General features: G+C 41.3%; 3 protein-coding genes across 8 annotated transcripts in view; 2 read left to right on the forward strand and 1 right to left on the reverse strand.

The window, feature by feature from the left end:
* shf (Src homology 2 domain containing F) overlaps positions 1-10,851 on the forward strand; it is an 83,212-nt gene extending 72,361 nt beyond the window's left edge. For all 5 annotated transcript variants that reach the window (XM_077519774.1, XM_077519772.1, XM_077519771.1 and 2 more), the window contains 3 exons: positions 1,403-1,577; positions 1,783-1,902; positions 7,767-10,851. In XM_077519774.1, the coding sequence (XP_077375900.1) occupies positions 1,403-1,577; positions 1,783-1,902; positions 7,767-7,953 (482 nt within the window). In that variant the 3' untranslated portion in view covers positions 7,954-10,851. The remainder of the gene's footprint in view (positions 1-1,402; positions 1,578-1,782; positions 1,903-7,766) is intronic.
* A 3,166-nt stretch (positions 10,852-14,017) lies between these two features.
* Positions 14,018-16,912, reverse strand: ubl7b (ubiquitin-like 7b (bone marrow stromal cell-derived)). Its single transcript, XM_077519777.1, has 11 exons — positions 16,786-16,912; positions 16,290-16,464; positions 16,032-16,151; positions 15,839-15,924; positions 15,636-15,720; positions 15,501-15,558; positions 15,295-15,431; positions 14,917-14,966; positions 14,656-14,832; positions 14,394-14,507; positions 14,018-14,314 (listed from the first exon to the last, which is right to left on the reverse strand). The coding sequence occupies exons 2-11, from the start codon at positions 16,462-16,464 to the stop codon at positions 14,174-14,176; spliced, it is 1,143 nt and encodes a 380-aa protein (XP_077375903.1). The 5' UTR covers positions 16,786-16,912; the 3' UTR covers positions 14,018-14,173.
* A 384-nt stretch (positions 16,913-17,296) lies between these two features.
* Positions 17,297-20,827, forward strand: part of cd276 (CD276 molecule) — a 66,468-nt gene continuing 62,937 nt past the window's right edge. The window contains exons 1-2 of one of the 2 annotated variants that reach the window (XM_077519778.1): positions 17,297-17,612; positions 19,221-19,328. In XM_077519778.1, coding sequence (XP_077375904.1) covers positions 19,274-19,328 — 55 coding nt within the window. In that variant the 5' untranslated portion in view covers positions 17,297-17,612; positions 19,221-19,273. The remainder of the gene's footprint in view (positions 17,613-19,220; positions 19,329-20,827) is intronic. The other variant, XM_077519779.1, reaches the window with a different exon arrangement.

Here is a 20,827-nt window from a genome sequence, read left to right on the forward strand (position 1 = left end):
TTGTCCAATTAAAATATATGTGCGTATATATATATGAGAATTTTAAAAAATCAGCTCCAGAAACCAATTTCACTTTAACTTGAAAAGTCTCAAGAACCAGTGCCTGAAAAACCACCAGAAAAGTCTGTCATTTAGGTCTTGGACTAACTTATCCTATAAGTTTTGTTAAATTACTATGAAATTTTAACCATATGGGTGACGCTATAATATTGCATTTAGTTTTCATCATGCATGTGTGCTGAGTATGGTAGCAAATCTTGAGACTCAAGGCTAATAATAACGCAGCTCCACATGGTCGGAACTTGATCAAAGATCTTGAGACTGATTAGGGTCCCGCCCCGAAGAGATTCATATGTCCCACTCTTCTGGCTAGAATTGCATGGCCGCCTGGATCAAATGTTCTCAAAGACCATATGTAGCCCACAAGCTAAACACATCTCTATGGACATGTTGTCACCCTGGCTAATAGAACACTAGAGACGACTCTCCATTGATGACAGAGGGCTGCTGTCAGCTCTGTACATCAATTCTCTTCATCAAAAGCCACAGTCGTTGATATGTCAAAGCGTTTGGACCGCCCGACATCTGCGATGGGAAGCCACTCGCGCATGCCGGTCCCACCACCGGCGTGTCAGCGGGGCTCTAAAATAGGTCTTTTCCAAAGCCAAGGGTGCTGCGACATCAATTATTGTGATGGATGATGGCGGGAAATAGACCAAAAGCCACACACATGGGAAACACACACAAGCAGGGGATGGCTGGCCATTGGAGCCTTATGTAAATAGACAATAAACAAGTTTAATGTTTGTGTGTCTGCTGCTGACACATTCACATTCACACGCATACACATTGGAATGTTAGCATGCACTTAGTTTTATATATATGTATATATATATATATATATATATATATATAAATGACAAACTAAAATGACTCAACACACATGGCCATTAATATCAAAACTGCTAGCAATGAATAGTGAGTAGTAGAAAATGTTCAAATTGTCCGAAGTGTCATTATTTCATGTGCCTACTCTTATTTCCCTGCACTGCCTTCACCCTTGTGGGCACACAGTCCACCGGAGCTTTACAGGTTGCCACTGGAATCCTCTTTCACACTTGCATGACTGTTACGCAAGCTGTAAATTGACTGACTACAGTGTAGCAAAGTGTCATTTCTTTCGTCTCTGCCCATGAAAAGATATCAAATATTTACAAAAATGTGAGGGGTGTACTAATTTTTATGAGATAATTACTGAACATTGGATTTTCTAAAGCAGGCTAAACATTTACCGATTGTTAATATCTATTAGAATGAGAGCATCTCACTTAAGGAAAAAATAATCATGAAGCATGAAGGTGTTCAAACATTTAGATGTATTTATTTTTTTTAAATTTTGCAGTCCAGTTTGACGGCGTGGAGAAGTCTCGAATGTCGCCCACCAAGGATGGGAAAACCCGTCCGCTGCAGCGGCACTCCAGCGGCGGCTTGGTGAACACCAAAATGATGTCAGCTGAGCAGCCCGGATCGTCCGTGGGGGAACGCATTGATCCCAACATGGCCTTGGAAAGCCAATTGTGAGTTTGATCCCTAATCCCGCCCATGACGAATCAGCTCCAGCCAATGAGCAACTGGCAATGACAAAGAGAGTAAAAATAGTATCTTGTCTAGCCAGTTGAAAAGCGTCAGTAGTGAGTAGAGCTCGTAGGTGCTATATAGTGGAAAAGGGATTTTTTTTAATCATGATTTTTTTTTTTCATTTTCTTTTATTGCTTTCCACAGCTGGTACCACGGCGCCATCAGTCGGACGGACGCAGAATGTCTGCTCCGGCTGTGCAAGGAGGCCAGCTACCTGGTGCGGAACAGCGAAACCAGCAAGAACGACTACTCCCTCTCACTTAAGTAAGAATAGCTTTTGCATTTTTTTAACCACTTACAAATTATTTATCGTACCTCAACACATTTTTAACTCTTTTACTGCCACGTTATTTAAAAACAAAACAAAAAAAACACAGTGCCAGCTGATTTCGAGCATTTTAACTCATCTTTCAAGACAAACAGAATATTGTTCTTTTACTACATATGCAAGATGGGTACCATATGAAAAAGTGTATTCCATTCGTTCATTAGAAAAAAAAGTATGTTTCTACCTTATTCTGTTCCTTAGTAATCACTTTGAAAATAGGTACTTTAAGTGATATTGAGCGAAAATTGAAAAGATGAGAAAACAAACTTTTTGTGAAAAGATACATTTTCTCCGCAACAGTGACTTTTACAATAATTATTTTTTTGTTTAGTGACGCTCTGTAAGTTAGGTTTAACGTGACAAAGGCTTTGACAATTCACGTCATCCTTGAAAACGTTTTTCATTATTTCATAATTGTAATTCCATACATCGGCAGCCCGTTGAAAAGAGATACAATGCTTCCATCTGCTGGCCATAGTTAGTGAGTCTTTTTGATTCCACAACCCATTGAGCCGGCAGCACTGCACTTAGACGTTGCACTGCCCACTGATTTAAAAAAAAACAAAAACAAAAAAAAACGTAGGTGACCCCATTTAACGTTTATGGCGGCATACATCGTTATTTTACTAATCGTGATAAAAAAAAAAAAAAAATGGCGGTCAAAGAGTTATTACAACCCAAACTTGTTTGATTTATTTATTTATTGATGATGATTTATTTATTGATGATGTTTGATGATTCGATTGACTTGGAGGTGTGATCCCCCAAAAGTGTTACAGTTTGGAATTCAAACCAAAAATTCTGGACAGATATACCTTAAAATTAACCATTAAGGTAGTGGGTAAGTTCTGGAGCCTAAACCCAAGGCTGGTTGCCAGCCAATTACAGGGCACATCGTTCACTCTCACATTGCCACCATCATTGAGTGCGAACTGAACCCACACTGCCTGCACAGAAGTTCAGGGAATAAACTACCGCATATCCAGTGTATACAAAATTTACCAAAATATCTATGGTAAATGACTTATTCAAGGTTGACCAAGTCGGTATTTGTACATTCCGTTGGCGTAATACGAGAGTTCCAATACTTACGTGCACGGAATGCTCCACCTGCACTCCAATAGTGTGCTGACTGCGTTGTCCCGTTATGCTAATGATCTTCACCTTTCCCACCTCTCCCTCCCGCCAACATTCCCTCATCTTTCACCTGGCCACACCGACCTCATAATCTGCTGACAGTTCAACTACCGCCGCCCTCCATCAGTGAACCCTGACCCCCCCGCGAAGGGCGGCTCTTATTGGCCAAGTTATGTCTTGACATTTTGCTGCAGCGAACTTTCTATCCCCGGGGGGGGAAGTCGCATCACATTCTTGTCGTGAGAGCGGTTGCCACGACAACAGGAATGCTGCCACATATATTCTTTCACAACGTGGCAAAATGATTTATTTGCTGTAGATATGGAAATATTCTGGATTTGAAAGCAGACAAATGACATTTCGGAATGTCCTCCGGATTTCACGGCGACCTTTAGACGGGAAATGAAAGTGTAAAACGCAGACAGACGCTGATTAGCCTTTAGCTTCACCTTGCTGGAGGCAGGAGGAAAAAGGATGGTGTACATTTTTTTCTTTTCTGCACCTGGCCACCTCATCATTTATTATTCTGTCTATCTGACAAAAAAAAAGTATTATACATACTTATGATACTTGGAGCCTTCAGTTTGCAACTGAGCCATCAGTGGTTGTTTAAACCATTTCTCTGCCATTCCAGCCCTCACTTGAAAGTGGCTCTGGAACTTCACCCAGCTAGCTCCAAGTCATAGGCAGAGAAACTCATTGTTGTGGTGGTTAATACAGTATGTCAATTATTTCCACTGTTTTGTAGCTCATAGACACATTTTCTGAAATAAGCCGCCAACAAAAATTTTACTTTGTTGTTTTCACATTAGTTGGGTGAGGAGGAACTCCGGAGACCCAACTATTTGTATACAAGCAATTAAAAAGTCAATTTTCCATAATATGTCTCCTTTAAAACTTTTATTTGCCAAACTGCGATCTGTTGATGCTGAAAGCAGCCAAAGTAATTTCCCAAGGGCTCCAGAGAGCGACGCACTCTCAATAACAAGCACAAATTCAATATTTAGCACTAAATGATCAATAGTTGCACATTACACAGCCACTATCATCATGCTAGACTTTGCAGGTTAGAAGAAAATTGTACTAAAACAATCAGATGACCACAATAAAAGTGTTTCAGGTCACTTGCGTTGGCCAAAAAGAGATGAGTTAGCCTTCTGGATGCCGCCGCCGCCATTAATCCACATCACAAAAGTGTCCAGCTGGACCGCCATAACGAGCCAGCAGCTATTAAAGCGGATATGCAGCCAGTGCAGTAACCTGATTTATTTATGGCATTGAAGCTGCGGTGGCTGCTGCGGACTGATATGAAAGGTTTGGCATAGGATAACTTGTGTGACCCCCCATAAAAGATGGCAGTAAGGTGCGGTGTGTGGAAAATGAAAGTTACATTTCTGACAAGTTCACTTTGGTTCATACACATAAAAATGTGTTTGGAAGAAATGGTCGCTTTAACCCTATTACATGTCCTCCAGCGATTATGTAATGTGTTTAAAGCACGTTTGAGAGGTAAAACTAGCTGCTATTATTATTATTATTATTATTTATTTATTTATTTACTGTATGTTTTTTATTTATTTATATGAGGGAAATAAGTTACTGTAAAATTAACTTTGGTTCACACAAATAATAATAATAATAAATAATCTTGTGAAGACTTTTGACATTTGGGCCTTTGCTTATTTTGATCAGAAGAAAGCAATCATGCTCAAATTGTCAAATTTTAAATTGCCTTAGTGACTGCTATGGAGTTTTAAGCGAGTCTTCTGAAGGTCAAAGCAATGTACAGAAAAACACTCTTCAATAATGACTGCTGAATATCCCAGAAAATGTCTACAGGTGCTTTAAAAAACAAAAACAACAACAACAACAAAACACTTCAGCGAGGCTTCTTCCCGAATAATTGGTGCTGCTGGTCGTCCGGCGACGTCAGTCCTCGTGCCTGCGGCGCGAGTGCCAGTCAGGCCTCCAAAGCAATCTTTGGACTGATTGTTGCGGCGACATACCGCAGAAGCAGAGGTGACGACGAGTTCAGCCCCGCTCGACATGAGGCGAGCTCCCCAGCTGCCGCTGAGATTGAGCGGAAGGCCCAAGGTGAGGATGGGCCGTGTCTCGGGTTGCTGAAAGATGCATGAAGGCCGATTGGTGGCACGCGTGTGCGCTGCATTATTGATGAAGAGACACAAAGCCTTCCCCAGTCAGTTCTGTGACCTGATGGGAAGTGTTTTCTGTCTACGCTGCCCTCCCAACCTCCTCGCTCCTCCTGGCCGACTCCTTAATCTTACAGAAAGACGTATCATCACATTTAATAGTACTAGTACTTTGAAGCATCTGAAGAACAACTGAATAGTCTGCGATGGGACGAGTGACGTGTTGGAAAGTAGTCAAAGGGGGTTCAGCAATTTTGTGTTGGTGAATGGTGTCCGACTAATTGAATTGGCGCGCATGTGAAATGAACCCAGCATATTTGACGCTCAGTAAACTTTTAAGAGGTTATTCCCTCTGTTGAGGATCATTATCTTTTGACAGACTGTCTTTTTTTATGTTGACGTCTTAGATTCTTAACACTCGGATCGTCCTTTTACGGGACGTCAGAGGCAGGGAGATAAGCCGCCATTGCCAAGGACGATTGCACTCAACGCGAGCGACGGCAAGATATTCATCTTGCTTAGACAAACCTTGTGCTCTGTTGCTCTGCGGGGAAATATTGTGTATCTACAACCCCAAAAATTAACCGGAAATTCATCTTTAGGAAATTAAGGATTGTGAATTACAGGTTAGTGATGGATACTGGAGTTTGGATTTGGAGTGGGAAGTTAGCACTGTTGTCTTTGTTGCTGTCTCTGAAGGACAATATTGTGCATCAACAACTCCAAACATTTGCTGGAAAATCATCTGGGAATCTAAGAAAAGAAAACAAACCCTGAAGTGTTTTTCTGTTTTAAGCGCATCTCCGTGTAACCTAGCATCCGCCTCCGAGGGGCTGATGATTCATCAAAAGCACTTTGTAGCGACTATTTTTAACAAGAGGTCTCCTGGCTGGCGCTCACAGACTCACAGAAGTGGAGATAGAGAGAATACAGAAATGTTCCTATTTGAACTCATTAACGACACTCTGGAGACTCAATAACGGAAAAGTCAGAGAGATGTTTTTACTCGGCTTGATTCGAGAAATGTTACACAGTGGCCTCGTTTGTCATCGAAGAGTTAACTTACAGGAAGTCATCGGGATGTTGACAGCATTATGTCATTTTTAGGACAACCTCAGGTTGAACCCTCAGCTTTTTTTTCAACACTATTGTTATCAGTGCACTAGTTACTCTTTAGAGTGAAGACACCCGTTGGTTTACACTTACAATAGAAGATAATTAAAATTACACATTGAAATTTGCACATTGTCCAGACGAAGAAGAACATGCACAAGACTTAAAACTCTGCCTTGTCCATGTCATGTTTCGGTTTTGGGGGGTTGGGTTTTGGTTTAGTTTTGGGTGTTTATGTTGTCTTTTGTCTGGTTTTGTCTCCCCTAGTCTCGTCATAGTTAACCTCGTTCACCTGCGTGTGTCTCCCCTCCCCGTATGTGTTGCTAATTAGTGCCCTCTGCCTGCTGTGTTTCCCATGTGTGTCTTGTTATTGTCTCGTTAGTGTTGTATTTTGTTCATGCGTCGTGGGAGCATTGTCTTGTCTTGTCCAGTTGAGGTGTGCTAAGCCGTGTTAGTAGTGTCAACGTCTGGTCAAGTTTCTCAACGTCTGGTCAAGTTTCACGTCAACTCAAGTGTCTCCACGCCAACTCAAGTGTCTCCACGTCAACTCAAGTCTCTCCACGTCAACTCAAGTGTCTCCACGGCAACTCAAGTCTCTCCACGTCAACTCAAGTCTCTCCACTCAACTCAAGTCTCTCCACGTCTAGCCAAGTCGCGCTATCATACCCAGTCTGTCCTGCCAAGTCTGTCCACGTCCTGCCAAGTCTGTCCACATCCTGGCAAGTCTGTCCTGCCACGTCTGTCCACGTCATGCCAAGTCTGTCCACGTCTTAACCAGCCTGCTCACGTTCTGTCTCGTCATGTCGATCACCATCTTTGTTGTAAATAAAGTTCCTCACTTTTCCCTTCCTATTTGTCTCTCTGCCTTGTTTCTCCGCCATTGGGTCCATCCACCACATCCTTGCTCCACACGTTATGACAGTGCAATTTGAAATAGGATTGTTTTGTGTTTTTTTGCAGGAAACAGTGTGACACCATTGTTCAAATGCGGATTAGTTAGTATTATGACCAAAGACTTATAAGTTATAAGAATTTATGTCAAACATAGTTGGAAATATTAGTTGCTAAGGCCTATAATCGGAGTACTTTGTTTATGTCCCAAACAAGATATATGGAATAATAAAAGTATACTGTGGCCTAACTCAGAATGATAATTTTCTATTTGCAAGCACAGGATTAGTGAGAAACTGTAAAAGGTATTGATCCGAGTCTGGTGGAAGCGCGCAGGGAGCCTCTTCATTTGCTTTTACTGCTCGAGCTTAAGTGATTTATCCTGAGGGTTCATTAGCTTCATCCCCATGCCGGCCGCGTGACGCCTTGCACTTTAAGTACAAGTCTTGCTCGCATCCCAAAGGTGGCTCACTAACTGTCCTCTCTTGCGTGTTTTTGTGTGTTCCCAGGAGCAGCCAGGGCTTCATGCACATGAAGCTGTCCAGGACCAAAGAGAACAAGTACGTCCTGGGTCAGAACAGCTGCCCCTTCGACAGCGTGCCCGACATCATCCACTTCTACTCCAGCCGCAAGCTGCCCATCAAGGGGGCCGAGCACATGTCCCTGCTGTACCCCGTCGCTATCCGGACACTATAGTGTCCCGTGAAAAAACTACCCCCCGTTATGGAAAGGGAAATCCCAAAACTGCTGATTCTGACTCCACTCACTGGCTGACAGATTCCCACGGATCTGCCGTTTATGCAGGAGTTATTTTAGTTTATTTATGACCGACACACATTTACTTCCCCCTTTTTTTTTTTTTTTGACGTTCCCACAGAGAGACTACACTTTTATTTATCATGGCTCTTCATCTGGAAAACTTTGGTTAATGCTAAGGATGGGCACTTGACTAGATTGTCTTACCGTAAAGGTCGCTAAGATTGAGGTATGTGTAATGTGTGACAATTAACCCATTCACTCCCAGCCATTTTTATGAAGCAAACCCCTTCGCTCCCGGCTGTTTACTGGATTTTGACTGATTTTGCAAGGCCCACAGAATATTGTGTTCTATTGCTATAAAAAAAACATGGAGCCTTCCAAAAGAAAGATTACAGTCTCTTCTTTTATCAGAAAAAAAAAAATTCTTTCTGTTTCCATTTTGTAATAATTAGCAGTAGAATATAGCTAAGTTTCATCATTATTCACAAATCTGTTTAAAACAGTTGGGAAAACAGCTTTGTTGCAACATGGCCCTGGTTGATCTCTTATACTCTGATACCACTTGCTTGCTGTTTTTGTAATAACTACCATTGCCTCAAGCATTCTCTTCTGTTCAGATACTGCATCAAAGCCTTCTGTGTGCTCTAGCATAAAAAAACAAAACAAAACGTATAAATACGTCTTTGGGAGCATGGTAATATTTCAAATAGAACGTATCTTTACGTTTTTTTGGGAGCAAATGACTTAAGAAACAAGATATTGTTTTCTTTTTCAGGTTATTGTCACACATTTCTCATCTCTTCATTGTCACACCCTGTCGGCCTTAGCGGACTTGTCACGTTGATCTTATTTAAGCAGTAAACCAACTGAGACCAAATTAATAGTGCAGAATACTTAATAAGCCGCTAATTGTTAACATGCCCATCCTAGTTGATACACTATGCATGTAGACGTATTGCATAGGGGGGAGGTGAAGAAGTCGGAGTGGGTCCAGCTTTTCCATTGATCTCTCTTTCACATCATCCTCCATACTCTCCGCCATCCGTCAGCGAGGGGGAGGCGGGTTACCCCAATGACAGCGTAAGTGGCAAGACATGCTGGAGAGAGAGCGTGATGGACGGGTCAAGCCATCCAAAAAGCCAGAGGAGAGGAACTAAACCCCCCTTTTAACCCTGGAGCCGTCCCGCCTCCCCCCCTGCCACAACGCCTGCATTGTCTACCTCAGAAAATCAATGCCATTCAACCGTCTGTCTGCAGATCAATAGGTACAGTGGGACGGCCCGCATCGATCCGCTCTCCGCTTCCTAATTTCCTTAAAATCGCATCATTCATTTGGGATAAAAAAAAAAAAAAAAAAAAGGCAGGAAAAAAAAGGGACAATTCAAGCCTGACTTTAGTGTGTTTTTGTCACAACTATGATGCTGTGTGATGTCAAACGTTTGGTTGAAGCCTTATAATGCATGGAGATCAGCTGACTGCAATCCTGCTTTTGAACGATTGTTCCCTTGACTGTAATTTATTGGTGGGGTAATTAGCGCCCTACCTTTTTTTTTTTTGTCGTGATCGTGTTCTCCGGGGTGACTCCTGTGGTGCTCTACGTTTTGCTCTTCATGTGTGCTCGTCACGCCTAGGCCCAATTCTTCCTGACCAATCGCAGCGCAGTTTATTGGAACCCCGATGAACATTCAAAGTAGAACTTTATACATTCACGTCTCCATTACAAAAACTCAAGGACACTGACAGTCCTGTTTAGAACCACCTTAAGAAGGCCAACCACTTCTTGGCTTTTGCTCACCAAGCACGCTTAGATTTTTGCAATGTAGCATAACTAAGGGAGAGAATCGAATTGTATAGTTACTCCAATTCTTTTTCAACTTTGTCCCTGCAGTGGACTCTTCCAAATCAAATACATGGACCATATTTCTGAGTTGTGTAACCACTGACACCTTAAAGTTCCAAGGATCCATCTACTCTACTAGATATTTTTCATGTATTCTGCTATTTTTTTTTTAAATATATATTAAGTTAGCATCAGCAATGCTAACAGCAACAGATTTACCACCATGGATATTGTCCCCCTAAAATTTCTTAATTGTTCATTGTACGAAAAACTTCTGAGTGCAGTGTCCACTGTCGTTTTATGCCATACTATTCTGCCAATGTTGCCAAATTGAGCTAGCGATAACATTACTAGACGACTGAACTGGCCAGAAAACACAATACGAAATCTTCCAATCATTAGCTTTTATTTATCGTCGTTAGCGGAACACTTCCTTGCACTTAATGGTGTCGCTTGGTGAGCAAATCTGCAACAAGTGGTGAAGTTTTAAGTGTTAGCTGGATCGCCGCTAAGTGTGTGCTATGCAACTGGAGGACTCCTGACTGGTGTTTCAATGGTACCAACCGTCGCATGGGGCCCGATGGAAACGACTCACCTGCTTAAAAAGTCAAATCAGGTGCCGTCGAGGTGAGGACGTCACTGCAGCTTTACTACGACTTAAGTGGACCTATGAGAGAAAAGATTTCGAGAAGATGAATGAATGTGGACGTAGGCTCTTAATGACTGCTGCAAACGGGTGTTATAGTTCTAGAGGGGAGGCCTTACTTAGCTTTGGAGGAAATAGACTGCAATCCACGGAGGACACTCTTCACATTTCTCTATGGAAAGCATCTCTTCTGTCTGAAGTGTCTTAAATTGTGTGTGTGTGAGTGTGAACGTGGATGTGCGGCGTCCCCCTCATGGCCAAATGTATATACTGAATGTATTGTAAGCACGGGGGACGCAGAGACATCAAAGTAAATAAATAAAAAGAAATCGGGTTTATTACAACTAAAGCGCAAGTTGTTGTGTGATGCTTTTTTTTTTTGTCAACGATGCCTGTTGCCATGGCTACGGTTCTCTGCAAATAGCAAGCGGCTGCTACGTTGTTTGAGTCAAGGACTGCGGCTATTGGTTATGTTGGTAGCCGCTGGAGAGTTGTGTATTGATCCACTTGGAAACACGATACTACACTTCACCCATCACACACGCATCAAGGAGACTGCTTCTTGTAGTGCAAATAGTTGAAGTAATATGGCAGCATGTGCCACACAAGAAAAATATATCGGCGACCCTAGCCGAAACCTTGTACCTCCAAAATAGTCACTTTTCTGGAGACCATGAAAACAGCAGGTTTGTTCAACCATCAACAATTTATCAACAATGAGAGCCATTTTCAACACTTTAGATTGGTGAATAATTTTTTAAAAATAAATAAATTCAAAAAAATAACACTCACACATGTGGACTGACCAATAGTAGCTATAGGTTTTTGAAACAAATGACATTTACCAAATTGTGACTTAAGAGGTTGTGGCCCGACATCAGAGCTTTTACAGAATAATGAGAAGTTTAAAAACCGGTAAATTAACAGGAATTGACGCTTTATGCTGGTGCTCCTGCTACTACTACTAATAATTATAATTGAACAAAAAAGAAAGCAGAAAGTAGTCTACTAACTAAATAAAAACAAAGTAGCAGAGGCTACTAATAACATGAAATAGACTACTAAATAAAAACAAAACAGGAAGTAGCATACTTGGTTTTATTGCGCAGTCTGCAGCATTGCAAATTTCCTTACCTAGTTAAATAAATAAATACTAACAAAAGAGGAAGTAGCATACTAACAAAGAAACAGGAAGTGGCGTGATTATCAATGAAACCAGAAAGTAGCCTACTGACAAACAAACCAGGTAGTAACTTGAGAACTAACTTCACACACAAATCGGGAAGTAGAATGATCACTAATTTATAAATAGGCCTACATCTAGTGAATCTAGGAAACAGCATGTTACCTAACAGAACAGGAAGTATCCCACTAACAAACAAGTTGCCCAATAGCGAAACTTCTAACAATTAAACAAACCAGGAAGAATCCTAATTCTACAATATCCTACTTACACAAAAACCAGAAAGTAGTCTAGTATCAAACAAAAACTAACAGACTCATTAATTCATTAAGTTGCTGTTGTCATATGAACTAGAAAGCAGCCCGCTCGTTGTTAAATAGACAAACCAGGAAGTAGCCTGCTGCATGTGTAGTGTCTGAAATGAAATAACATTCCAGGCTTCTTGTTAAATACATACACTCAGGCTGCATTGCAACTTTTGTCTTAAACTGTGTTATCCATCAAAGCAGCACACTGAGAGCAGGCTTGCATTCATTTCTTATTGCCAGGTTCCGTGGTATCTCCTCAGACGTGATGTCCACCTCTTCCATCAAGTCATGAAACACATCACAGGAGCTTTTGTGCACGAAAAAAGAGCCAAGATGGAGGCTATAATAAAAAAAAAAATGTCAGTTGAAAGCAATTGAATGGAGCTTTGAGGGGATAGAAGTGGCCTGCTGTCCACCATTTTACACCCGACATGGTGACAGAAAGCAATCTCAGGTAACAGACGTTATGCTAATGATGCCTCTTTTCACCAGCGTGTCCCCTTTTCCCCATCTCGGTGGGCGCATTGGACGACTATTGTTCTTCTTGTCTGCTCTGCTTTGATTAGAGAAACGTTTACAAATCATATGGCTGGCTGCAGTTGCCACATTCACAACTATCTTTTTGACCAGAAAATATCCAGACTATAGCTACGGTAGTGGAAGAATGCTGTATAAAATTACTTCCCCCCCCCCAAATAAACCACTAAGTTTTTCACTTTTTTTTTCCACTTAACAGGGTGTAGCCAATTCCTGGAAATACCAACACAGAGTGGAAAGTAAGTTAAAGCTAGTCCTACCATCATTGCACACTGAAAAGCAGGAACAAACACTATAGAATTTATTTTGGTTTGCATTTCCAGGCAATGGGTTGCCTGAACTCTGGCTAGGAAAGCACTATGTACAGTACAGTACATGAAACTCGTCCTGAAACTCGACCCGTCATACTTAGTACCATCATTGTACAATGAAAAGCATGAAGTCCTGCAACAACAGAATTTATGGAGGGTGCATTTCCATGGAGTGGGCTGCCTGAACTGAAACAGTCAAAGCAGAAACCGATAGAACAATATTGCCATCTAGTGTACATACTTGATATTTGCACGTACGGCCACTTCATTAGGTACATAACAAACGAACACTAACTAGTAAAAGGGAGGTCATGAAAGGCTCAGTCAGTATGAAATGATTCATTTCATATTCAAATGAATGCTTACAGTTACACTCAGTTGTATAAAAATGATTTCGACCACACCAGAATAGACGAGGTGCATTTTGTGTGCCTTTTATAGTGTTTTGAGACTCAATGGTCACTTCATAAGGTATCCTCAACAATCAACATGTAAACGAACGTAATGTTTACATTGTCAATCACTTGCTCATTATTATTTTTTCTTTATGAAATATAGTATCTCCCCTCTCCCTCATAATAACTGTATTTAATCGTCTTCCTCATTACTTAAGTCTCACGGTATCACTAATCCATATTAACTATTTTCTATTTCATTTGTGACTATGTATTGTAAACAGCAACTTTTCCCTTTTACTTATTTATGGCTTTGTTCTGGTAATGTTCAAATTATTTTGGTAAATATTTTTTCTTATCAAAAAGAAATTGAATATTTGGACTACGTACATTTGCCATTTTGTGAAGCTTATTTTGTAGCTCAATAATGACTGTTCCCGTAAATGTATGATTTTCTTGTGCCATTATGCTTTTTTTCCTTCCAATAGCCAGACTAATTTGACAGATGATTTGCCTTAATACACCTTGCACATAATTTTCAGACTTTTCTTAAATATGACTATGAATGTATGCATATTTGTATTTATACAATATTGTAGTTTTCCATTTTGAGTTACTTAAAATTGAATACAGTACGTAAAACCTTTTTTTTTTTTTTTCCCCACTATTCCAACTTTGTTCTCTTACTTTAATTGTATTATTAGTATTAGTAAAATTATGGCTGTACTCTTTTTAGTATTTCAACTTTAGGTTGAGGATACAAAAAAAAAAAAAAAAGCCATTTCCAAAACACTATATTTCCATTTATTTCACGCGTACTGAAGAAATAACAAAATATGAGGACATTATGACACAGAACGTTAAATGTCAACCAAAATCATATGTTGTTCATCCGGAGGTTCAGAGTCCTTGTCCATGAGCAGGTCCAGGTCTGTGTTCAGAGTCCAGGTCCTCCGGCAAAGATGAGCTCCAGGGCGGCCTGGATGTCTCCATCAGTGGCCTGCAGAGCTCGGAGCATCAGTTCCTCGTCCTGGATTCCCATATCTCTGAGCTGCTGCATCTGCGACAGCCAGCGGCCCTGAATGCATCACCCGCAAGTCATTTGATTCACCCGTGTCTCAGCAGCGTGCACTTTAAAAAAAGATATATGTTAGCACCTGCAGGGCAGACATGTTGGAGGCTTGGAGAGCTTGTTGCAGCGCCTGGCTGAACAGGTCATTGCTGACGGGGGTCCCAGCCGGTACTGGGGGTCCGCTACTCGACGACTCAGCCTACAGCCAAGTCAGAATAATATCATGACATATTAAAAGCTCTATTAGTGTAGTTCAAAATAATCATAAGGGGAAAAAAGTGTGAATGCTCATCTCTCAGCATTCAGAGAATGAGAAAAAAAATATTGTAGTTCCAGCATGGCTTTACCTGACTGGACGTGGTTGGAGTAACTGCGCTGCTTTCGGGCGTGCTAGCGAGGGCGAGCGCCGTAGCTAGCTCGCTCTGTGTGATAGGTCGCGGGCCCGTGGCACCGCTGTGGTTCAGCGAGAGCGGCCGCATGCCCATCGAGGCCCCCACTCTGCTCGAAGGGCCCGCCGGGCTGTCCTGGTACATGCATGGAAAAACAACATTTGTTAAGAATTAATGCATCAAAAGATGTCGGATGCTGAGGCGCAAGCGAAAACTCACAGGCTGGAAGTCGTCATCATCATCAGACATGCCCTCGAACATGAAGCCTCCTACCACAGATCAACAATTTACAGGTCGGTAATGTGTCAAGTCCCGGATTGCTTTAAAAGGTAATAGCACACCCACTGAAGTATTGATGTACATTTTGCTAATTGTTTTGCTTTCTGCTTACAGTTGTTTAGATGGAGTGGTGAATGAAATTTTGCAGAAGCAAGAAAAACAAGAATATCTTAGAAGGGCTTAATTTCAGGCAGTAGGTTTTATTAATACAGCCATCCACCGTTATGTTGTACTAGCCTTGTCCTAGCTAGTGCTAATTTTGAGACAGCAATTTCAGTGTACCGATTAAAGAACACAAGAAGAAATAAATGTACCGACCTGGCATATCACTGTAGGAGCTGGATGAGCCGTTGCGGGAAGAGGAGGCGGCGGCGGATTGCATGGACGTGGTTCCTGCCACAGAGTGCAGCACCAGGATGATGGCATTGACCAGGGCCGGGTGAGAGCTGATGAGTCTGTGAGGCACCAATGGGACCGTCATGATCTGCATACATAATTCTAATATGACAAAAGCAAGCACTCACGTGTCTAACATGTTGGGGTCTGTGAACTGCATGAAGAGGTCTTTGTCTTGCAGCACGCCTGGAGCGGATTACAAATGTCAGCATTTGCATTTTTTGTACCAATGATGAAGAAGAAGAAGAAGTATCAAGTCTTACCGAGAGCCACAGGGTCGGACCTGAGTCCTGGTGTGGCCACGATGATCTGATCCAGAGACTCTTTGTTGGTCAACATTTTGTACACCTTTGTGGAGAAAAGAGATGCAGGATTAAGGGTGCATTTTGTGCAGCAAGCCTAAAATGTTAGTTGCTTTTTCTTTGGCTTTTTTGTGAGCATAACATGTGTTTAAAGTCATTCTCACAGAGTCTCTGTAGGTGGAGTGCAGTGAGTGAAGGGCAGCATGGAGCATTCGGAACTCCCTGGCTGCTGTCGCTCTGTTCACAGGTTCTGGGGAGAGAAAAACAAACAAACAAACAAACAAAAAAAGACATTTGAAGTTTTTGCATGAATTTCAAATGAAAATCATCTTCACATATATTTAGAGATAAACATACCTGCAATGCTTTCAGGCTCTGGCCAAGACTTTTTCAGTACATGCAACGTAGATCCCGGTTGAATCCCACACGCATCCAGCGTGAAGTCATCCTTCAGCTTACGCCCACAATGGACCAGTTCTGGAACAACATGTAAACTTGCTGAGATTATTTGAAGAACAAATAGACATGGACTATATAGGAAGAGAACATGGGGAGAATAAGACACCTCTCCAAGCAGGCTATCTTCTGTTTTAATCAATCTACAGTATGTAGTACCTATGAGGTCAGGGTCAGGTATGGAGTCTGGCAGCTGAGCGGCCACAAGCTGCTTTAGGGTGGCAACCCTGTACCCTCCGGGAGCGACGTCCCCTGGCATCATCTCAGGAAAGTGGAAGGTGGATTTGGGCTGATCCAACAGCTTCAGGGACAAGTGCCAGTCTGAGGCAGCCATCTAGAGGTACCAATAATAATAATAATAATAAAGTAAACAATACACCAGCCAGAACTTCATCTCTTCGCGTAGAATAACCACACTGGTCGTTATTTGCTAACTATATAATATATCAGGGCAGGAAAAAGCGATGCAAAGTTAGCAAATATGCAATCACGTCTAGCCAATTTTACGAAGACGTAATTTATAGTACTCAAAGCAACATTTTATGCTATTTTACTGTGTTGTAACATGTTTAATTGGATAAAAGCAAGACTACAAATGTAATAACTACTCCATGGACATTTTCAGCGCACTAAATAAAGAGAAGCGCACACTCACCGTTTCAATGTTGACACTCGACTCACTTCCTACATATGAGTCACGTGGTACATGATGCGTTTAATGTCAGTGTCCACGTCAGGGAACTTTCACGCCCCATCTATTTTCTCAGTCAAAAGAAATAAATATACCTGAGATGTTTATCTAAATGTACCATTTAAATCTTATATGTATGTTTTATTTTATTTGTTCTCAGGCTATTATCATATCACTTAATCGATTTTCCCGCTGTGTTGTTCAGCCGGCGGTGCGTCATCTCTCGGGGAAAAATGTGATTCCAGACAGATGAATCATGGATGGGTTCTTTTCATTTAGGTCAGCATGAATTATCTCCATTACACAAACTAATGTTCGCCCCGGTTATTAACCACAAAATACATACAATTTTGCTCTGCTTTATTATTGACACATTACAAAATATTACTTAATTTGTTTTTTGTTTTTTTAAATCACATACCGTAGTGTTGTATTTAAAGACGCTCAGTCAAAATGAGAATTAATGCTAAAGTGGCCTTCAGGGACTGCAGTTTTCGATGGAGACACCGGGAGTGGGTCGGGACTCGCCCCCTCGCGATGACATCACCACGGTCCAAGCAACAAGGAGTGGTTTAGTGAAAGGAACCAGTTCCAAATCAATGGAACACACCCGCGCACTTTGATAAACCCGACAGAGCCATTTTAAGCCATCAAAACACACCGTTATCTGCTCGCTTAGCGGGAGGAGAGGAGAGAAGAAAAAACCCACACTGCTCCTGAAGGCAATATCGACTGTACTGGAAAGACAACGCCGACACTTTACTACTTTTTCTCGTCTTTGTCTTACCATGGTAAGAAACTGTCCATCCACTACTTTGCTAGCGTACATTTCGTCCAAATTTACAACTACGAGACGACTCGAGCGTGCTATTTAAAGTAACAGATAAGTCACGAACCTAGGACTGGTGTTTTAATAATATCGTGCAGTATTAATGTTGTATTTTCTTACTTTAGTTTTACGAAAAGTCGTAGCGAACTATGGTAAGGCTAATAGTAATGTAGCGTTTGTATTACTGGCGTGTGGTGCCCCCGGTTGGCAAAATGGAGGGATTACATTCGACGTTGTAGAAATGGGAATTCCCCAGTCAAAAATACATGCTCTGTTAATTTTGAATTAAGTGTATTGTGTGCCTAAAAAAAGTTTTAAGAGTGATTTTAATCACGGTTGTTCAGCGGATAGGTACAACTTCCTGTGGGATGTTTGAGGATGTTGTAGTCCCCATCCGGAGAACTTGAGTGGGAAGTCATTCCCAGTGATATCATCCTGTTGTGACTGCCTCCATCCATCCATTTTCTGCAAATATCTATATCCTGTCTGTAAACTTGAGTTTAGTAGAGTCAGGGATATATTCTCCCATTAAAAATAATGTGGAACGGAAAAAAATGAAGTTGTGTTTAATTTATCTCCATCCTGAAAATTTAGCCAAATGCTACAACTATGCCATGTTTCACCAATCTACCTGTACATATGCTTAGACAGAGCACAGACAACACATTTTAGCATTTTTCTTAATGCTGTCATTTTCAAAAACTTACCTTCTGGTGTTGTCATAGCATGCACTACCTATGTGATATAATATTAATGTATAAATAACTTGCTTAAGTGTGCGTTTACCCTTTCCAAAGTTGAGAAAGTCCTACAAAGTTGTTCACGGATGAAAGTTAAAAGGATTTACACTGCCGGCATGGGGGAGTCCTGAAGTCAGTTAGTCACTTCCTGGTGTCTGGATACCACCAGAGGGAGTCGGCCTGTGGTTTGGTTTAGGGAGTTGGTCCAATTTCTCTTTGTGTTCTCCAGAGGACAACTCGAGGGAAATGGGGGATGTTTTTATTTCCTCCTAGCTATGTGGAGTTGGCTTCACAGTCCAGAGAAACTGGTGAGGTGCTCTGTTATGGAAACTTTGGTTATGATGAGGCTGCAGCCTGACCAACGTCCTCTTTACTCAAGTCAAACATTGAGACTTTACACATCCTTTTTCTTACCTTGTTTAAATCAGCCATTTTTGTGGGGGCAAAGCCTGTCTTAAACAAGTGAGCCAGTGATCAGCCTGTCCCTCTGCTCGGCCAATGGCGAGTCCGGCTTTCGTTACTATGACGATGAGAGGTGGAGACTTTGTGGCTACAGCAACTTCATAGGCCACCTCTTGTCATTTGTATGGAAAACGTATGATGCATGTCGTTGGGCTGGATCTCGCCAGTGAGTGTATGCACAGACTATTCGTACACAAGTCAATATTCCATACTATGTTTAAATCCATGAGCAGACTCGTTTATTTTAAGCGGGTTATCCCTTGGAGCCTAAAACTGTCAACCAAAGAAGAAAAAATGGATGACTAGTAGATTGTTCAAATTGCTGTGTTTATCTTTTTTATTATTATTATTATTTTATATCCCTGCAGCGTCTTGCCTGAAGAGTTTTCACGCCATACGAATCCACCCCGGGATCACCACGATGTCCCTGCTGCTGCCCCTGCTGCTGTCTGCCATGCAGGCCTTCCGAGCTGATGGTGGGTGTCAGCTGTGGTAACAATACACCCTTCGAGGCCAATTAGCCTTTCCCCTTCAAAGCCATTCCCAGGGGAAAAAAAGAAGGATTGAAATGACACTCAAATTTCGTATAGTTTTTGGATTTAAAAAATAAATAAATAAAAAAGAAAAACGTTTAAGTTTCCATCCCTTTATTCAAATGCAGGACATTATTTTAAATTGACAGTGCGTAAACATAAATTAATTATGATCCATTACTTTTTTGGTCCAGAATGTCAGAAACTAGGCAAAAATGTTGGTCATTGTTTTCCAAAGTAAAAGCAATTATTTTATTTTGATTCAACACAAAAATAATCAGTGCACTTTCATGGAGGACAACAAAAATTGGATGTTTACGATAAATAATCTGAAATCACGAGCAATTGGACAGTTTAACATTTAAAAAAGATAAACGAGTAATTAATTAATTCATTATCAAGGACAATTATTGATTAGTTTGACAGTTGATTAGTTGTTCATTGAACAATTACACTTTACATATATTCAGTGGCCCCTTGGAGGACTTGACTTAAAACTGAAATGGCCCATAATAGGAAAAAGCTTTCAAAATAAACACCAATAACAGACATTCATATGCATGTACAATAGTGGATTTTGAACGGACAGATCATTTCATTTGGCCCGGATCCAGAAAGCTGTTGGGATATTATAGGACATTTTCAAACCTAGGAGTTAGGCATCTATGAAGATATACAAGTTTGGTGTTTAACCAGATGTCTGTGCTCGACTGATTGCCGCCGGGAGTTTTGCGACGCCCTCAATGAAAACTGCTTTTAGAGCAAAATTTCCCCTCGTTCCCAAGGAGCGGCTCGATGATGTCGCAATGAAGGATTCATAACTTGAAAGTTTCACTTCTGTACAAGCAAAGAAGTTGGGTCATCATAAAAAAAGTAACAAATAGGCACAGGCTGGCTTGATAACGTCTCCAGGCGCAGTAAATAAAAGAAAGGAGTCTGGCATGTCAAAAATTGGGATCTACACTGTGAAAGTTTTATAACCTTTTCTCTGCTGTTGGTGTAGGCTGGACACATAATGTAAATTAAATTCTCATCCCGGCTGATACTGCATGTCAAAATGTGGGCTGAACATCCTTGGGCAAAACTGTAAAGTTTAGTAACTTATTTTAGGGGGTGGGGAAAACAAACATAATTTTAACCTTTTTCCTGTGCATGGCCAATGAAAACATGACAGATCGGTACTTCGTTTAGATAGTAAGTGCAGGGAGTTTAAAAGACAAAATTCAGTGACCTGTTTCAGTTTCAGTGGATCTCGATACAATCACTTGTTCATTAGGCATCTCTTCTCTCCTGACACAAATTGAACCATGGGTTGGCTCATTACTGGCGGTGTGGCATCCACGTGGAGGAGGAGTAGATGTGGGCGGCTCATACAATGATTCAGTTTCTCTCCGTTAAGTGGAGCACTAAGTGAATTAGCTGGCTGCTGCACATGTAATTCG

Source organism: Festucalex cinctus, chromosome 4, assembly GCF_051991245.1.
Source record: "Festucalex cinctus isolate MCC-2025b chromosome 4, RoL_Fcin_1.0, whole genome shotgun sequence".
NCBI lineage: Eukaryota > Metazoa > Chordata > Actinopteri > Syngnathiformes > Syngnathidae > Festucalex > Festucalex cinctus.